Genomic DNA, 19,806 nt, shown 5'->3' on the forward strand with positions numbered 1-19,806 from the left:
GATGTTTCTTTAGAAAATTAAACGAATCCTGAAATTCCATGGAACACTAAGTAACTGGAAACCAAGAATCAGACATACCTTTAAATGTCAGTCATGTTACACTGTTCTTGCCATTTGTTTCACCTTGTGGATCCCAAGTAATCCCTGTTTCTTGTTTCTGAACTAAAAGCTAGTTACCATTTCTATCCTTCCTATCTTCTAGTTTATATCAGCATCTTTACTTTGTTGTTACAACCTGCTGTGGTTGATCCCACATTGTATTGAAAATTCAAACGTAGATAATTGAAAAGTGAAATATTACATACAGTCAAAGAATTTCTAGCTCACTTGCTTTCTGTGATAATTCATCACACAGAAGGAATAATGCATTAATATCGGGGCTTGTGGACTTGAAGTAAAATCTCCTTTTTGAGATTCCATTTTATTTTTGCTTCTTTTTTTTTTTCCCTAAAAATTATATATTTACATATTAAAATAAAAATGTGACGGGTCTAACTTTCTAGTCCAGTTTTAAAAGTATAAATCATGTGCAGATGTATAAATATATAGTATATATGAAAGGTGAATATGTGTTTAAATGTTTACTGGACAAGCTTATTATTCAAGACTTAAAAGCAGTTATTCAGATAAAAACTAACAATTCATCTGATCCTGATCAGTAATATAAATTTTCATTATTAGACAGGAAAAAGTCACTGAATGTAAATGTCTACATTATGGTAACTGCAGTTACTAGTAAAGTTAAGAGAGCTCTTAATATTTTCATTGCAAAGTGTATTTTTATCTTCTATTCATTTTCTTGTCATGGTATTAAAAACTGAATGAAAGAAAAAATATTACTGAACATACTAGGAAATCTAAAATGATTAGTGAAAATTTGATATTATTTACAAGATAATGACAACAAAGAAGATATGACTTACTTATCACACAGTTTTTTTCTGGACAATTAATTCAAACTTTAAATTTGAGTCTCATAATGCAACTGCTTGCCCATTATGTAAAATTTGCTCTCTATACTGCACAACAGTCTTGAAAAAGAAAATAAATTCTAAAAAGAGCGTGTCTAGCAGGTCAAGGGAGGTGATCCTCCCCCTCTACTCTGCCCTGGTAAGGCCTCATCTGGAGTACTGTGTCCAGTTCTGGGCTCCCCAGTACAAAAAGGACAGGGACAAAAGACGTGGAAAGAGTCCACAGGAGAGCCACAAAAATGGTGACGGGCCCGGAGCATCTCCCCTATGAAGAAAGGCTAAGTGAACTGGGTCTGTTCAGCCTTGAGAAAAAACGACTGAGAGGGGATCTAATCCAGGTCTATAAATGTCTGAGGTGTTGGGGCCATAGTGGTGACGCCAGTCTCTTTTCAGTAGTACGTGAAGACAGGACATGGGGAAACAGACATAAGCTGCAGCATAGGAAGTTCCACATGAATGTGTGCAAGAATTTCTTTATGGTGAGGGTGACAGAGCACTGGAACAGGCTGCCCAGGGGGGTTGTGGAGTCTCCTTTGGAGATATTCAAGTTTCGCCTGGATGCCTACCTGTGCGACCTGGTTTAGGGAACCTGCTTTGGCAGGGGGGTTGGTCTTGATGATCTCTAGAGGTCCCTTCCAACCCCTACAATTCTGTGATTCTGTGATCTGTAAAATATCAGTGTTTCAAAAAGATCACAGTTCCTTTTTCTACCTCATTGTGTGTGTGTGTGTGTGTGTGTGTGTGTGTGTGTGTGTGTGCGTGCGTGTGAAAGAGGAGAAAATATTCATGGAGACAGCTGGCATAGAGCATAGCAGCTAATGTAAACAAGCTATTATCCTAGTTTATGAAAGGCAGCTTGAATATTCCTCTAATGGCAGTACTATGCTGTCACAACAAGCTAATGTAATAACAGTGATATGGATGGATGGATATGACTGTGATTTGGGTGGGAACTTGCTACATAGTTGTGAAGGTTTACTTCAGTAAGTCTGAAAATATATTTTTCATGGACATTAATTTCATTTCGAATTTTTTGCAAATTCAGGGATTGTAATCTGAAGAAATTTCAAGACAAGGCAATTTCATGACATTTTTATACATAAGACTGTACAGAATCCTGCGTTTTTCTCACAAGACATTCACAAATGATTCTACTTAAAGAAGATACTAACTGCATGTTATCAAGGAATGAAAAAAAGAGATCAAAATATTTTCTTTCTTAATCATAGAATAATTTGAGTTGGAAGGAACCATAAAGATCTGTTTCCATTCTGCTGCCCTGAACAGGGACGCCTTCCTCCAGATTTGTTTGTTCAGACTCCCATTCAACCTGGCCTTAAATGTCTACAGTACTGAGGAATCTACAAATTGTCTGGGCAAAGTGTTCCAGTGCTTCCCATCACCAGAGTGATGAATATAATTCTTATATCTAATCTAAATCTACCCTCTACACATTGTCCTATCACTACATGGCCATGCAAAAAGCCCCTCTCCTGCTTTCTTATGGGTACCCTTTAACTACTGGAATATTGCTACAAGAGCAGCCTTCTTTTCACCAGGCTGAATAATCCTAACTCTCAGCCTGCTCTAGCCATCTGATCATCTTCATAACCCTCCTCTGGTCTCATTTCAACAAGTTCATGTCATTCTCAGAGTTCTGTCTATCAGTTCTATGATAAAGATCATATACTTCTCAGAATCATATAGGCTTCATATTAAAATTTTCAAAAATGTGTACATTGTTATTTACTACTTAAATCACAGCGTATGTTTTAATGTTCTTTTTATCTTCTGAGCAAGCATTAATTTCTTTATCTATACATGCTATCAAAGTAAAAATTAACTTTAAGATCCACCACTGTGGGGAGAGGAAATAAAGGCAATGTATCACATTAATAAATCTCAACTTTCAGTAGTGTTTCTTATAGAAAGCTGAAGGAGTTATTCTATGTGTGGACTCTTGTTCTCTTTTGTATGCTGCAGTAGTTTCAATAATAGTTCTACTGCAGAGACAAATATAGCCTATTAACATCCTTCATAGCCTTTTCTTTGTTCAATGAAGGCTCATAATAAAATAAGGTAGAACTGGACAGAGTTTTATTTAATGGAAGTGAAAAATTTCTAGGAGTGTATCTGCAGGTGGGTTAGGCATTTAAAAGGAAGGGTATTTGGAAAATTTGTAAAAAACTAGCTAGAATTCAAGATCAAGTAGAAGCAATGTCAGCATCAATTGTAGATATAATGAGGAAAGATATTTTCCTCAAGCCATGCTATGCCATTCTTCTGTCCTTGCTCCTAATAAATTTTGGAATGGAAGTCAGAAGTTCTGACATTAGTTCTCTGACATTCAAGCAAATCGGACTCTTAAAAATAATTACACTCTCAAAAAAAAGTTTTAATGTCTAATGTGGGAATCAGAACTCGTGGTGCAACAATTGCATTCACATGAGAAAGATTCAAATGTTCTTTAAAATCATTAGTCATCATGGAACACTATTATTGTGGCAGTACTACTAAAAACCACTCGTATTTCTTGACCTGTTAGATATTGGCACTCAACGAACAAGAAATATCTGTATACTAATGGATTTGCTCCATCATCAAATATTTAATTGTAATAGAAACATATTTTTAAAATAGAAATATTTCATTAATATATACATATGAAAACAAATATAAATAATTGTTTGTTTGTTCATAATTATATAACAGAACACAAACAGTTAATGAAATAAAGTGATACCATATGAGCTGTAGAATACCGTGTCACACATCAGCAAAGAGCAAATTTAGTCCTCTAAATTGAATGGGCCCACTGCATTTATTGTCTGAACCTCTTTAAAAGATGAATCAACAGTTTGACCTCTTAGGCCTCAGTTACAGATTTGAACATATCTGGTGTGCAAGCATAAAAGAGTTTCCTGTATAGTCACTCTTCTCCAGAAGAAACCCAGTTCAAGTGCACAAAAATTTGACTTTCTTCCTACAGCATTTTACCTTTTAGTGGCAAGAACGCTGTTAGACAGATTAACAGACTTTTAATTTCTCTATTGTTATTACTGCTGCTACAGGAATGACAGATATGTACCTTGGATTATTTAAATTATTGCTTATTGCAATACAGTTGTATTTTTTAAATAAGGACAGAGACATTCATAAGAAGATGTTTGTTTGAAGTTTTACTTCTTGATTGATGTTTCTAACTCCTGTGCCTCTTAATGTTCTCTATATTTATAAAGGAACAGTGCAGTATTTAGAATGATAAGTGAAGGATACAATGAACAGTAGATGACTTTATTATCATAGTTCACTATACTATATGACTCAGTAGTGCAGGAGGCAGACATTATTTCTTTCAAAGGTCGCTATTTGTGAAAGGAAGAATGAGGAAAGAGAAAATTATCCATATTCCCGTTAAAGCTAGCCTCAATAACTTTATGTGCAGTTCTGTTTCTATTTATCATCTTTAAATAACCTTCTGCTACAGTTCCAGGCAAACCTCGTCTTGTGATTAGCCACACACAGATGAATACAGCTCTAATTCAGTGGCACCCTCCTGTGGACACCTTTGGCCCGCTGCAGGGGTACCGCCTGAAATTTGGTCGCAAGGATGTGGATACATTTACAACCATGGAGTTCTCAGAAAAGGAAGATCACTTCACAGCTACAGACATTCACAAAGGAGCTTCTTACGTCTTCAGGCTGTCAGCTAGAAATAAAGTGGGCTTTGGGGAGGAGATGGTTAAAGAGATTTCTGTTCCTGAAGAAGTACCCAGTGGATTTCCTCAAAATCTCCACTCAGAAAGCTCTACTTCTACGTCAGTTCAATTAACTTGGCAGATGCCACTCTTGGCAGAGAGAAATGGCATTATCACCAAATACACCATCTTGTACAGAGATATCAATGTTGCTTACCAGCCAGTAGAACTCCCTGTTGTTCCTGCTGATACCACTATGACACTTTCTGGCTTAAAACCAGATACCACATATGATGTAAAAGTACGTGCCCACACAAGCAAAGGGCCTGGTCCATATAGTCCAAGTGTCCAGTTCAGGACACTACCCGTGGATCAAGGTAGGATTTGTCTGCTTATGGCGTTGACCTTTAAAGGAGTATCGGTCTTTGGATATCAGTGTTTTTGAAGCTGTAGATAAAACTGACCGTCCCATTCATAAAAATAGGTTCAACAAACACAAAAGGTAAAGTATGTAAATCTTAATATGTTTTGGATGCCTTAGAATTCAGTTGTCCTTTGCCAAACAAGTTCTGGCTAACATCTTCACAATTTTTACAGGTAAGGAGAAGGTACATGTTGGATTGTCATTAGATAAGAGTGAGAATGACTTAGAATGTAATATTTAGATGTACGCGAACAGGTAGGAGAACTGAATTAATTTTGTTTTTTTTGACCCAAATGGAAAGCTAATACGTCGAGGTAGCTGTGGAAATATGACAAAATCTAAACTCCAAGATATTGTTTACATACAAAATTTCCTTTTTTTCCAGCAGTGTTTGCAAAAAATTTTCATGTTAAAGCAGTAATGAAGACTTCAGTTTTACTGTCTTGGGAGATTCCAGAAAACTACAACTCAGCTTTGCCTTTCAAAGTAAGTTGCTTTTTATTTGATAGAAAGTAAATAGGGAAATTAGAAGCTAACATTCAACCACTTAAGTACTTTACTGAATTATGTGTATTGGTTTTTGAGTTTTTTTTGTATTATAATATTGAAGAATGCAAACTAATCAGCAACATTGACCCAAGCTGTTAAATTAAGTCCTTTGGCTCTATGAACTTCTTGTGGCAATGTTTCCAAGTCAGATTGGTGGTACTTGTTATGCATGGTATGAGCATCTTGCTAATTTGTGGTTCATTGCAATCTATATTTTAGACTGAACAATGAAAAGAGAATAGTTTTCTTTTTACTTTTTTTATGACCATGAATTCCTTTTGACTTTTCATCTCCTCAAATTCGTAACAACTTATTTTTGAACTCTGTTACTCCACTGACTATGGCATTAAGATAAAGAGACTAGATCCAGATCTCAGTTTGGCCTTCATCACTTCTATGTGACTATTCATGACTTGTCATCTCAGGAAGTGGCCAGTAAAGAACAGTACTTTATAAACTAATAGATGCTAAAACCTTTCTGAATATGAAGTATGACTGAAGTAAAGAAAGGTACTTTAAGAAAAGTGTGCCTTGATATAAATAGTTGATTTGAGCAAAGCTACTGCTAGCTGAGTAAGTGAAATTGGACTTCAGCAGTGCTTACTCTACATTAATATAGTGCATTTTTTCCTGCATACAAAGAACATTTAACTGCTGTAGTGAATTTAGTAGTATCCTAGAACTTAAACTGCCACTTGTGAGTGTCATTTTAAATTTATAGCGAGGCAAATTCCTGAATTAATTGAGATATCAGTTGCCTTCCCTTAGTAACAAAAATTTCACTGGATTTATACATTAACTTAGATCCTTTATGATGACGGCAAAATGGTGATGGAGGTTGATGGACGTGCTACTCAAAAACTGATCACTAACTTGAAGCCAGAGACATCGTATTCATTTGTGCTGACAAACAGAGGGAACAGTGCTGGAGGTCTTCAGCACAGAGTGACAGCAAAGACTGCACCAGATGTGCTTCGCACCAAGCCAGTCTTCATTGGAAAAACGAACTTAGATGGCATGATAACTGTGGAACTTCCAGAAGTACCATCAAACGAGAATATAAAGTGAGTGACTTGATGGCATTGATAATTATTACTATTCTGCTAAGAAAAACTGGACATGTAATGGTGTACCAGGGCTTTCATCCCCCTAAGAGTATGAAGTTCAGCTATCTGAACTAGAAGTATTTGGACTAACAGTGAATATTAGTTTATCACTTAGCTGAGTATGTAGTAAATTCTGGTTGGATATATAAGTGGCAAAAAATATAAAAAATATATTCTAGTTTCTAGTTGTTTCTTAGACAATTTTTTCTTTTTCTCTGTTAATTCCAAATAGTAATGAAGCCAGCTGTGTTTAGAAAAATGTATCCTCATGTACAGAATGGGTAATCTATCTGTGTAGGTTTGTGCACCTGCACACGAAATACTAGATCTTATTCCAGAATTGTGTGGAACTATGAAGGGCTGTTACTCCACTTAGGTTATTTCAAGTGATTTCATTATGAAGTTTGTTTGTTTGTTTGTTTTTAAGACAAAAAATTCAGATCCTCTCCTCTAGTCCAAGTTTAAAAAAAAAAATAAAAAACAAAAAACAAACAAACAAACAGCAGACTTGGCTGAATGATTTGACAGAGTTTGTAGAGGTTAGTTGCATTTGGGGAGAAAAGGTGCTGGGAGATTTAGAAGAAATAGGACTTAAGAGCTGACAGAACTGTGTGAACAGGGATCAGAGAAGACAAAGAAGATTTGGCAAGAAAATACGAAGCACTGTAGAATCAGTGGGTGTTGCTGTTATTGCTGGTCTGTAAAGTTCCCATCTGTAATGTAAAGGACATGGGGAAGAAAATGAGAAAATCATTAAAAATTGTTGGAGATTTCACTTGCCTTCTCTTTACTGCATTCCAACTGGCAGCTCTTCAGAATGTTGCTCTCCCTTTTCATTACTGACTGAGAATTTTGAGGCAGGTGAAATCCTGAAATAAATGACTTTGAGACAGTAAAAGGATGAAAACCTGAAAAATGTAGCCATTAGTATTAGATTGAGTAAGGTTTGGTCAGTAACAAATGCAGCTAAGGAAGACTGAGTCAAAAAAGATTTATGAGGCAGAGCATTCACAGAGGAAAAACTTGCAGTGTTGCTGGTCAAACAATAAAAGGAGATAGCAGTGGAATGAGTCAATGGTCTTTCTTATATGTAATATAGCTTAATATAGAAAAGCAAACAAAAAAAAATTGATGTGTCTTGGGAATAGAATACCGATGCACCTAAATATTGAAAGGAAAATTCTGTCATGTTTAGACATCCAATGTTTGCTAGAATATATGAAATTATAGGGCTCTTGTAGGGGAAGAACAACTTTACTTAAAAAACAAACCCCACTGTAACTATTGCACAATTGCTGATCTTTTTCCTCTATGGGTACATTATATACTAGTGGTTATATTCATCCTACACTGAGAATGTTTCAATGATACTAATTACACTGAAGATTAAACAGTTAATTATTTGCCCTAAAGGATTATAGATGAGATGATAGATTATATGAAATTGAGATAGATCAATGAATGAGATTGAGAATAGTGTTTTAAGATCCTTTAAAACTTACTGAAGAGAACAGGAGCAATTTTCATTATCTTAGTGTTTGGTCAGATGGATCTCACAGCGGAAATATCAAATGAAAAATGTTTTTCTTTTCTCTTTTTTCTTTTTTTTCTTTTTTCCTTTTTCTTTTTCTTTTTTTCTCTTTCTTTTTTTCTCTTTCTTTTTTTCTCTTTCTTTTTTTCTCTTTCTTTTTTTCTCTTTCTTTTTTTCTCTTTCTTTTTCTTTTTTCCTTTTTCTTTTTTTCTCTTTTTTTCTCTTTTTTTTTTTCTTTTTCAAGTATTTTGGCTAATTCGAAGCAATTCTTATTTGAAGCATCTTTCTCTGAATCTTTCATGTTCGCAAAGTCTTGCATTTTATAGAAGATGTCAGCCTTTGGAATTCTGATGGGTTCTAGCAAGCCTTATATTTCCCTCATTGCCTTCAACTTACTAAAACAAAGAAACAAAAGTGCATACAATACCACACTCAATCAAAATATAATAAAGCAAATATCTTTTGTAAGAGATGCTATGTTTATTTATGTTTTTTATGTATAAAAAAAAAAAAAGAGGTGGGGGAAAAAAAAGGTGGACTGCTCCAATCTGTGGACTGCTATCAAATTCATCTAGCACATCTTTAGTGTCTGAATGATGTATAAGGACTAATTCTCACTTGTTGTTTTATATGAATTCTTACAAATCTGAAAAAGGTATTTACGCTGTAGATACTACATAAATGAGTAAATCTGCTTTTGCAAGGATTTGTTACTCATGTTGTATGCCTTAGCAAAGAAGAACATTGTTCTAAAGATAGGCTTAAGCAAGTTAAAAGAGTAAGTTTTTGCCTTCCTAGCAAACATTATTGTACCCTAAACCTCCTTGAAACTAAATAAAATGAAGACAGGAAATTTTGACATTCAGGTTAAAATTATGAAATGAGACTACTGAAGAGTAAAATCCTCCATGTGATGTTTGAAGATATTTCATGTTTCTGTGTAGAAGAAAAGCTAGCATAGTTGAGGAAGATTCATTTGTCAGATTACTTCTACGAATTGATATTGGAAATTGATTTTTTAAGAGGTAACTAGTTTGAATAAGCACTGTAAGGATCCATAGCCAATTGTTGCAGTTCAGCTACCATCTAGTTTTGTTTAAGTGTTGATAAGAAATGTTGTTCAAGATGCTAATATGAATAAATTCTACTTTGGAAATACTTCAAGGAAAATATATGTTTATAGGCAGGGAGTTGTATAATTCCCCCAAGATATGGTTTCTTTTTCTGCATTTACATTAGAGCTGGCCAATTGGACTACTTCTGATACTGGCATGAATTAAGAGAAATCTAGATTACTTATTTGCCTTAAATTTTTAATTATGAAATAGAGTTTTCAATCCTTTAATCTGGTTTCTAGAGCTACAGCCTTGGGTTAGCAACACGTAAAAATTCCATAGGTTATTGATTTCGAAAAGGCACTCTGGTTTTTTTCAGAAAATTCTCAGCACGGACAGGTTTGCTACTTTGTGGTTTTTGTGGTTTGCCACATTCCTAAGCATTTCACAGTTTTCATTCCTATCCCCCAGAGTTACTATAAAACATCTGCATACTGCAAGTGTGACCTGCAGACACTGATTAAGAATAGCACCCATTTATTAATTGGTACAAGATATTTTAGTTCAAAGTACTCCAAAATGCTGTCTACTAATATTTCTTCAGGTCTGATTAAGTTTAGAAGAATATTACTTCAGCCACTGAGTCCAGTATGTCTACTCCTAAATTACTGTTTGGTTTGTCTTCTTGTCATTTCTGAGAAATTCTTCTTATAGTTTATTTCTCATCAGTTTGATAAAAACCAATTTTTGGGGAAAGGGAATAATTAAATAGAAACTGTTGAAGAAATTGAATCCTTTGGTATTCTGACTTTGGAGCCGACAAGCAATCTGTGAGGGTGACAGAAGGCATCTTGGGAGGCAGAGATCCTGGAAAAATTTTCTCAAAATCATATGTGAAGACAAAAGTCACAACCTGTGGGGTGAGGGGAAATGTCAACAAGGAAGAGCTATTTATGTCATTTGCAATTTTTTGCGTTAAAGAGGAAGCATTTTAGAGCCCAATTAAACTTCTTTTAAAATTTTGTATTTATTTATAACATTTTTACTTCTCTTGTTACCCCACGAGAAATCTTGACAGATTCCTGCTTAGGGTCCTGTCATATCTCTCAATCAGATAATTTCAGAAATGTAGTTATACATCTAATCCTGATATATGTTTGGAAAAAATATATGCCTAGATGTAATAGTAGTAGTATTATAATTAGATTATTATGAAGCAGAGAATACATCTTACTACAGATATTTTAGTGTTCTTGTTTCATAAAACTATTAAAAAAAAATATTTAAAGTAACATTTAAGGTAACATTGAAGGAAAAAAATGAAAATCTGAAGATTTGTTTAGTAGACATACTCAGCTTTAAAATCTGAGCTCAAGCAGCCTTACTAATTAATAAGAATATAATTCTTAAAGATTATTTTTCATTTCTACTGTAAAGAATATATGATACAAATTTTCTTTAAATAATGACAATTCAACAAGAGAAAAGTTACAGATCTGTGGCTGCACTTGTTTAATAAGATCTGTTAGAGCTTTGCATTTCTAAAAATAAATTTCTCAAATTTCTTAACGCTATTGAGTGTTAGGAACTTAAGCATTTAGAACAGTAGCTAATAATACAGATTGTTGTTAGATTTATTTTAAAGGAAATTGCTTTAGTTAAGAAGAGACCATTAAAATGAACGAGCTAAGTTGGTTTAGACAGGGCAAAGTTTTGATTAATTGTAAGACAAGTCTTTTTCTTTAGACTCCTCCTTTACTTACTAATAAATAAATAAATGAAAGGAGGAAGGAGGCAGGAATAGAAAACACTGTTTTCCAAGACCAAGAGACACGTTCTTAATGATCTTGTTACTGGAAACAACTTCTTTCCTTCTCTGAGGTAATGAGTGCTTGAAGTCTTGAATAGCATATTATACCATCCTGGATTTCATGCTGTTGTGATTCTACTATTTCTTTAGTCACATCTGAAATTTTTGGTGGAGAAATAGGCAGAAGTGGAGGAAGGAGTGCAGAGGAAGCAAAATATTTTCAGAAAAACTTTGGACTGGAAAATAGGTGGGAGGATATGTGAATCCTAGCTGTAAAGAGAACATACATCTATGACTGTGAAAAGAATACTTAAGTAAGAAAAGCTGATGGCAGTTAATACTCAAAAGTGAAGAGATTGTGTGTGGAATGTGTGAATTTATGATATGTAGTTTTATTTTGTTATGGTAACATTATGTTACCATACTATTCAAATTTTACATGAAGGTGGAAAAAATGGGATAATGTTTCATTTTAGGGGTTTGAATTCCTTTATGTTTGTGCTTTTGTTTGTTTCCACATTAGTGGTGGTAGGGCACAAGTGCCCCATGGGTCTTGTATTTCAAACAAAATAATAACCTGCAGTCAAATATCCAGTCATTTTTGGACACTGTAATTAAATTTTCCTACACATATTTCTATGTTCAAATGAAAAGGCAGGTAATTAGTAGTATTTTTTGTTAAATATTTTATACCAAAATTTGTTTTCAATGTGAATATTTATAAATATGTTTGGAAGGCTGGAATATTTCTCAGTGTGCCTGGCAGTTTTTATGAGCCGCTCTGACCAAACATACTCCATCAATTTATTTTCCTTTTCTTTCAGCCTCACTTTTGTCCCACTCTTTCTTTTACAGAGGCTATTACATAGTTATTGTGCCTTTGAAGAGATCTCGTGGAAAATTTATCAAACCATGGGAAAGTCCAGATGAAATGGAACTAGATGAGGTACTGTGTATTTTCATTGTCTTCCTCTCCTTTTTTAAGGAAACGATCTTATTAGTAGTATGCAATTAATTTAGTAGTTTAAGAAGTTTTGGTTGCCAGAATATTTTGTGTTTATATTTGAATTAGCCTCTGGGAACTGAAACAAAGTTCAAGTTACTCAAATTAGAAGACATTACAGACGTTAAGTTTCAATAAAGCGCACAAAGTGTCTGATCTTTGTTGGCATTAATATTTTATTCTTTTTCCTATTGTGAAGTGTAATGTAAAAGTGCAGGAGGTGAAATGAGTTGTCAGAGAAAGCTTAATCACCAGTGATATGAACTCTAATAAAGGTCTGGTTCATTAGTGGAGTGTTTGCTAAGCATATAACAAATGTTAAATTGCATTTTGCACTGCAGTTTAACATTTGACCTTCTTCCTTTGCCTTTACCTGTTTCTTCCTCATATTGTAAGGCTGCTGATGAGAAGATTTTACACTGTTCTCCATATACTGGCAGAGTGTGCTCAGAAAAAAATGAATCTGGAAAATATAATATTGTGTCATCATTTGACACCACAAATGACATTTCTTTGAAGAATGGAAACCTTTTCACCCTTGTGACAAGCTGAGTAATACTAGAAATCTATTCTATTATTGATAGGATAAATAAACCAGGAAGTTTAGTGTCAGAATCCAGTCCAGTCTTCTGGTATGGCAATATGGTACAATCTAAATTGTATTATTCCAAACTTATGGATTGAAGCTATTATTTATGGTTGTAAAGCTCTTCTCAGAGTTGCAAATGAAAGCCAGTTATGAAAGAGGTAATGTTACTATTGCTATATCTAGCTGATATTTTAGATCCCATTTAGGTGTCATGGTAACTTGTACATATGGTTTCTAGCTTAATGATATTTTTATTTGATCACACTTTTTCTTTTGGTGGATTCAGGACTTTTGAGTTACAGAGAAGCTTCATCATGTACAAAGTCAGGAATTCAGGAATCAAAAGGGAGCTAGGAGCTTTGGAAGAAGGGGCAGGCAACTGAAGGACTACAGAGCTGCTGTCAAATTTTGTAGGAAGAAAACTAGAAGATACAAAGCCCAGGTGGAACTCAATTTGGCTAGTGTAGCAAAAGATGCGTTGATAAATACATCAGTAACAAAAGGAGAAATAAGGAGACTCCATCTTTTATTGGATGTGAGGGGCAACACAGTGTGAACAATGAGGAAAACAAAAAGTTTTCCTCGGAAAAATTTTCCTCAGTCTTTCTTAGAAAGGACAATTGTTCACAGGATACCCAGACTGTTAATTTGTAAGATGGTGAGAGGAAGAAACATGAAGAAAAATGAAGTCCTTAAAATACAGTGGGAAAGTATAAGTCAACTCCTTTCTGTTTTGAATATTCACAAGTCTGTAGGACCAGGTGGAATTTATCCAAGCGCACTGAAGAAGCTGTCAGAAACACTCACCAGGCCTCTTTCAATAATTTATCAGCAGTCCTGACTAACCAGGGGAGTCCTAGTTGGCTGAAGATTGATGAATGTGATGCCCATCTGCAAGAAGGTCAGGAAGAAAGATTCAGGAAATTACAGTCCTGTCAGTCTGACCTGAGTACCCAGGAAGGTCACGGAACACTTCATCTTGAGCTCCATCTCACGACACATACAAAACAATAGCAGACAGCATGGGTTTCTGAAAGTCAAGTCTTCCTGACTAGCCTCATCACTTTCAGTGACAAGACAACTCACTTCATAGATGAGAGAAAGAGTGTTGGTATTGTTTATGTCAGTCATAGTCTTGCACAGTATTTTCCTGGAGAAACTGGTTACTTATGCTTTGAAGAAACGTACAATTGACTAGTTGAGGAATTGGCTGGGCAGTGGGTCTCAAAGAGTTCATTCCATTTGCTGGCCACTCACCACTGGCATTCCCCCACAGCTCATTACAAGGCCATTTATTTATTTATTTATTTATTTACATTTTTATCAATGATCTGTGTGAGAGAATCAAGTGCACTCTCAAGTTCACAGAAGGTACCAAGTTTGGCAAGATTGCCAATCTGCTTGAGGATGTACTGATGCAGCAGTATAGACTTGGGGAAGAGCAGCGAGGAATTTTACTGGTACAAAAGGACCTGGGGATGCTTTCTGTACAGTAGCTGATTGAATATGAGCCAGCAGTATGCCTATGTGTACACAAAGGCAAATGGCATCCTGGTTTGAGCAGTCAGCAGGTCTAGTGGAGTGATAGGCCTCTGGCACTGGTGAGACCACACCTCTAATACTGTGTTCACTACAAGAAGCCCATTAAATTGCTTGAAAGTGCAGAGAAGAGCAACAAGGATGGCAGAGAACTGGAAGATAAGCGTCATGAGAGTATCTGAGATATCTGGGTTTGTTTAGTCCTCAGAATAGGAAACAGAAGGGGACGTCATTGCTCCCTACATTTTTCTGAAAATACATTAATGGTGAAAATAGTGGGGGTCTCTTATCAGGCAACAACTGATAACATCTGAGAAATTACTGCTAGCTGCAGAAATAGAAATTTAGATTGAATGTTAGGAATTTCTTCACAGTGATTCTGTATTGAAACAGTCTGCCCAGGGATCATAGGATGGTTTGGCCTACAAATGATCTTAAAGATCATCTAGTTCTAAAAACCCCTGGTCAAGACTCAATCCAATCTGGCTTTGAATGTCTTCTGGGATATGGCATCAACAACTTCTCTGGGCAACATATTTCAGCGCCTCATCAGGTTTCAGACACTAGAAATTGAAAGGAAGTAAGTGGGGAGGCAATGGAAGATCTGCCTACGATGGAGCCCAAGGCAAGGTGGTCACCCCCATGCCTTCAGACTGCCTCTATCAGGAAGGGTGGTTGTGGTGGGTGACTCTCTTCTCAGAGGAACGGAGGGCCCCATATGCAGACTGGACCCGAGCATCATGAATTGCGCTGCCTTCGTGGGGCCTGGGTTAGTGACATATGCAAGAAATTCCCTAAGCTGGATAGGTCCACTGATTTTTTTCCTTTACTCATAGTTCAGGTTGGAAGTGATGAAACTGATCAGAGAAGCTATGAGATATGAAAAAAGATTTCAGGGGTTTGGAGCGTTTAGTTCAAGGAGCGGGAACTCAGGTGATTTTTTGTTCTATACCTTCAGGGGCACTGAGGAACGGAGTGGACTTTGAAAGCATAAGCAATGAATAATTGGCTCAGAGGCTGGTGTTGAGCCAGAAACTTTGAGTTTTTTGATCATGGGGCAGTTTACTCGGCCCCTGTCCTGTTCATCATGGAACTCACATATTTCAAAGGGGGCAACAAATCCTAGTGCAGAAGATAGCAGGGCATATCGAAAGAGTTTTAAATTGGCTATGACAGGGGAAGGGGACAAAAGAGGCCTCACAAGAGATGAGCCCAGGGGAACAGTGCTTGAGCTGTTAGGGGGTTAGGCAGATGACTCGGCTGAAGTGAGTCTACGCTAATACACACAGCATGGGCAGCAAGCGGGAGGAGTTAGAAGCTATTGTGTGGCAGCCTAACTATGACCTAGTTGCTATTACTGAAACATGGTGGGACCACTCCCATGACTGGAGAGCTTTGATGGATGGCTACAAGCTCTTCAGAAGGGATAGTTGAGGAAGGAAGGGTGGTGGTGTAGTCCTTTTTATTAAAGACTGTTTTTATGTTGAAGAGCTTGGGGTTGGGAATGATAAATCTGAGTGTCTCTGGGTAAGGATCAGGGGGAAGGCCTGTAGGGGTGGGGGTCTGTTATGATTAAAATGAAGAGATGGATGAGGCATTCTATGAGCAGCTTGTGGAAGTCGTGTGATTGCCAGCACCTGTTCTCGTGGGAGACTTCACTTTCCCTGATACATGTTGGCAGTATAATACAGCACAGAGGAAGCAGTCCAACAGGTTTCTAGAGTGTGTGGAAGATAGCTTCCTTATGCAACTGGTAGAAGAGCCTACCAGGGGTGGTGCCCTGCTAGAACTGCTCTTCACTAACAGAGAATGACTGCTGGGAGATGTGAAGGCTGGGGACTGTCTTGGGCAGAGCAACCATGAAATTGTAGAATTCTCTATTCTGGGAGATATCAGAAAGGAGATTAGCAAAACTGCTATCTTGAACTTCAAGACGGCGGACTTTGACCTGTTCAGGATGCTTGTACCATGGGTCCCTTGGGAGTTGCTCCTTAAGTAAAGGGGTTCAGGAAGCCTGGACACTCCTCAAGATGGAAATCCTAAAGGCACAAGAACAGGCTGTCCCTGAATGTCATAAGGCAAGCCATAGGGGAAGAAGATCGGTATGGATAATCTGAGAACTATTGTTGAGACTCCAGAAGAAAAAGAGAGTCTATGTCCTCTGGAAGAAGGGACAGGCTACTTAGGAGATTACAAGGAAGTTGCAAATGTATGCAGGGAGGAAGTTAGGAGGGCAAAAGCCCAACTTGAACTCAGATTGGCCACTGCTGTAGAAGAGAATAAATCATTTTATAAAAATATCAGTAAGATAACAGTAAGAAAAGAACCAGGGAGAATTTCCATTCTTGATGCAGCGGGGAATGTGATCACTGAGGATAAGGAAAAGGCTAAGGTCCTCAACGCCTTCTTTATATCTGCCTTTAATAGGCAGATCAGTTATCCTCTGATAAGTCCAGGGCACTTTACGGAAAGCAGGGATGCTATGCAGTGATTCTGGTGGAGACAGAGAGACCCTCCTCCATCTGGACTGTCACAAGTCCATGGAACTGGACAGGCTTCATTCTAGGATGCTGAGTGAGCTGACGGAAATGATTGCCGAACCGCTCTCGACCATATACCAGTGCTCCTGGTTATCTGGAGAGGTCGAAGAGGATTGGAGGCTTGCCAATATGATTCCCATCTACAAGAAGGGGTGTAAGGAGGATACAGGGAACTACAGGCCTATCAGCCTGACCTTGGTACCAGAGAAAGTTATTCAGCAAATCATCTTGGGTGAGATCACATGGCATGTGTGTGGCAACCAAGGAATCAGGCCCAGCCAGCACAGGTTCATGAAATGCAGGTTGTGCTTGACCAACCTCATCTCCTTCTATGGCTGGGTGACCAGCCTGGTAGATGAGGGAAAGGCTGTTGATGTAGTCTACCTAAACTTTGGCAAAGCCTTTGACATAGTCTCTAACAGTATTCTTGGGAAACTGGCTGCCCATGGCCTGGACAGGTATACCCTTCTTTGGGTAAGTAACTGGCTAGAGGGCCGTGTCCAACAAGTAGTGGTTAATGGAGTTAAGTCTAGCTGGTGACCTGCTATAAGTGGTGTCCCGCAGGGGTTGGTACTGGCACCCATCTTGTTTAATATCTTTATTGATGACCTAGGTGAAGAGATTGAGTGTACCCTAGTAAGTTTGCAGATGACACCAAGTTGGGAGGTAGTGCCTATTTGCCTGAGGGTAGGGAGGCCCTTCGCAGGGATCTAGATAAGTTGAATTCTGGGATGAGGTTCAACAAGGCCAAGTGCTGGGTCCTGCACTTTGGCTGCAATAACCCCATGCAGCACTATAGGCTTGGGAAGAGTGGTTGGATGACTGTGAAGAGGAAAAGGAGCTGGGAGCGTTGGTTGATGCTCAGCTGAACATGAGCTGACAGTATGCCCAGGTGGCCAAGATGGCCAATGACATCCTGGCCTGCATTAGAAATAGCATGGCCAGTAGGATCAGGGAGGTTATCAACCCCTTGTACTCAGCACTAGCGAGGCCGCACCTTGAGTACTGTGTTCTGTTTTGGGCCCCTCACTACAAAAAAGGCATTGAGGCCCTGTAACATGTCCAGACAAGGGCAATGAAACTGGTGAGAGGGGGAGGTCTGGAGCACAAGTCTTATGAGGAGCAGCTGAGGGAACTGGGATTGTTTAGGCTGGAGAAGAGGTGGCTCAGAGGAGAACTTACTGCACTCTACTACTACCTGAAGGGACGTTGTGATGAGGAGCGGTTTTGGCTGCTTCTCCCAGGCAACAAACAGAACCAGGGGAAATGGCCACAAGTTGTACCAGGGCAAGTTTAGGTTAGATGTAAGGGAGAACTTTTTCTCTCAGAGTGTGGTCAGGCGCTGGAATGGCCTGCCCAGGGAAGTGGTGAAGTTGCTGTCCCTGGCAATGTTCAAGTGGTACCTGGATGAGGAGTTACAAGATAATGGTTTAGTAGCTTCTGTAGCAATGGTGACGAGAGGGCAGTTGGACTAGATGATCTTGCCAGTTGTTTCCAACCTTATGATTCTATCACCATCTGAGTGAAAGACTTCCTACAAACATCTAATTTAAATCTCCCCTATTTTGGTTTTAACACATTCCTTCTTGTCCTATTTCTGTGTTCCCATGTAAAAAAAATTATCTGCCTTCTGACTACTGGTTTCCCTCAAGAGCTCAAGGACATAATGTCTGCCTAGAGCTTTCTCTTCTCTCTTTCAGATTCAACACAAGGCCAGCTGCCTCAGCTTTTTTTTTCCATAGGTGTTTTAGCACTCTGATCATCTTTCTGGTCCTTCCCCAGACCTGCTCCAATAAATCCATGTCTTTCTTGTGCCCCAGATGGGACTGCATGAGCAGAGTAAAGAAGGGCAATCAACATCCTCTGCCTGCTGGTCACCCCTTTTTTGCTGCATTCCAGGATGCAGCTGGCCTTCCAGATCCTGAGTGCTCACTGCTGGCTCGCGTCCAGCTCTTTGACCATCAGAACCCCCAGATCCTTTTCCACAGGACTTCTCTTAATGAGTTCTTACCCCAGTCTGTACACGTATCTGGGATTGCCTTGACCCAGGTACAAAACCTTGCATTTATCCTTGTTGAATCTCATTAGGCTCATGTGGGCCAATTTATAAGCTTATCCAAGTCCCTCTGGATGGCATCCCTTCCTTCTGTATCAATTACACCACCCAGCTTAGTATCATCTGCAAACTTTCTAAGGGTGCACTTAATCCCACTATCAAAGTCACTGATAAAGATGTTAAAAAGCACTGGTCTCGGGATGGAGCCCTGGGGGACACCACTCATTATCAGCCTTGATCTGAGCATAGAGCCATTACATGGTTACAGCCAGAGAGTTGTGGTAAATCAATTATTTATCCAAAGAAAATAAAAAAATCCATGTAAAATCCATGTATCTCCAATTTATAGATAAGGATGTGTTGTGGACCACATCGAAAGTCTTGTAGAAATCTAGGTAGACAGCATCAGTTGCCCTTCCTTTGTCCACTGATTCTGTCACTCCATCATAAATGGCCACCAGAATGGTCAGGCACCATCTACCCTAGGCTAAGCTGTACTGACTGTCTTAAATCACTTCCTTATCATGTATGTGCCTTAATATGGCTTATGGGATGATCTGCTCCATGATCTTCCCAGTCATGCAGGTAAAGCTTGCCAACCTCTCTTCTTCTACCTTTCTCAAAAAATGGGAATGATGTTTCCCTTTTTTTCCACCGGAAACTTCAGCTAACAACTAGGTTTTTCCAGACATGCTAGACAGACATCTTGGTGACTGAAATCTCCCATCAGGATAAGAGGCTGTGATCATGATGCTTCTTTTAGCTGAATCAAGAAGCTCTCATCAACAGGCTTTCCTTGATCAGATAACCTGTAGGAGACTGACTACCAGTTGTCCCTTATTGGCCCAGTCCCTAATTTTAACTTGTAATCTCTCAATGTGATCATGGCTGTTACTCAGAGACAGCTCTTCACAACCAGTTTCTCTAGTACAACT

General features: G+C 38.0%; 1 protein-coding gene across 2 annotated transcripts in view; it reads left to right on the plus strand.

Moving 5' to 3' along the window:
- Nucleotides 1-19,806, plus strand: part of PTPRD (protein tyrosine phosphatase receptor type D) — a gene marked incomplete at both ends in the record, with an annotated part of 269,207 nt that overhangs the window by 151,423 nt on the left and 97,978 nt on the right. For both annotated transcript variants that reach the window (XM_079548803.1, XM_079548804.1), the window contains 4 exons: nucleotides 4,459-5,046; nucleotides 5,479-5,579; nucleotides 6,447-6,706; nucleotides 12,000-12,090. In XM_079548803.1, coding sequence (XP_079404929.1) covers nucleotides 4,459-5,046; nucleotides 5,479-5,579; nucleotides 6,447-6,706; nucleotides 12,000-12,090 — 1,040 coding nt within the window. The remainder of the gene's footprint in view (nucleotides 1-4,458; nucleotides 5,047-5,478; nucleotides 5,580-6,446; nucleotides 6,707-11,999; nucleotides 12,091-19,806) is intronic.

The sequence above is a fragment of the Tetrao urogallus genome, assembly GCF_951394365.1.
Source record: "Tetrao urogallus genome assembly, chromosome: Z".
NCBI lineage: Eukaryota > Metazoa > Chordata > Aves > Galliformes > Phasianidae > Tetrao > Tetrao urogallus.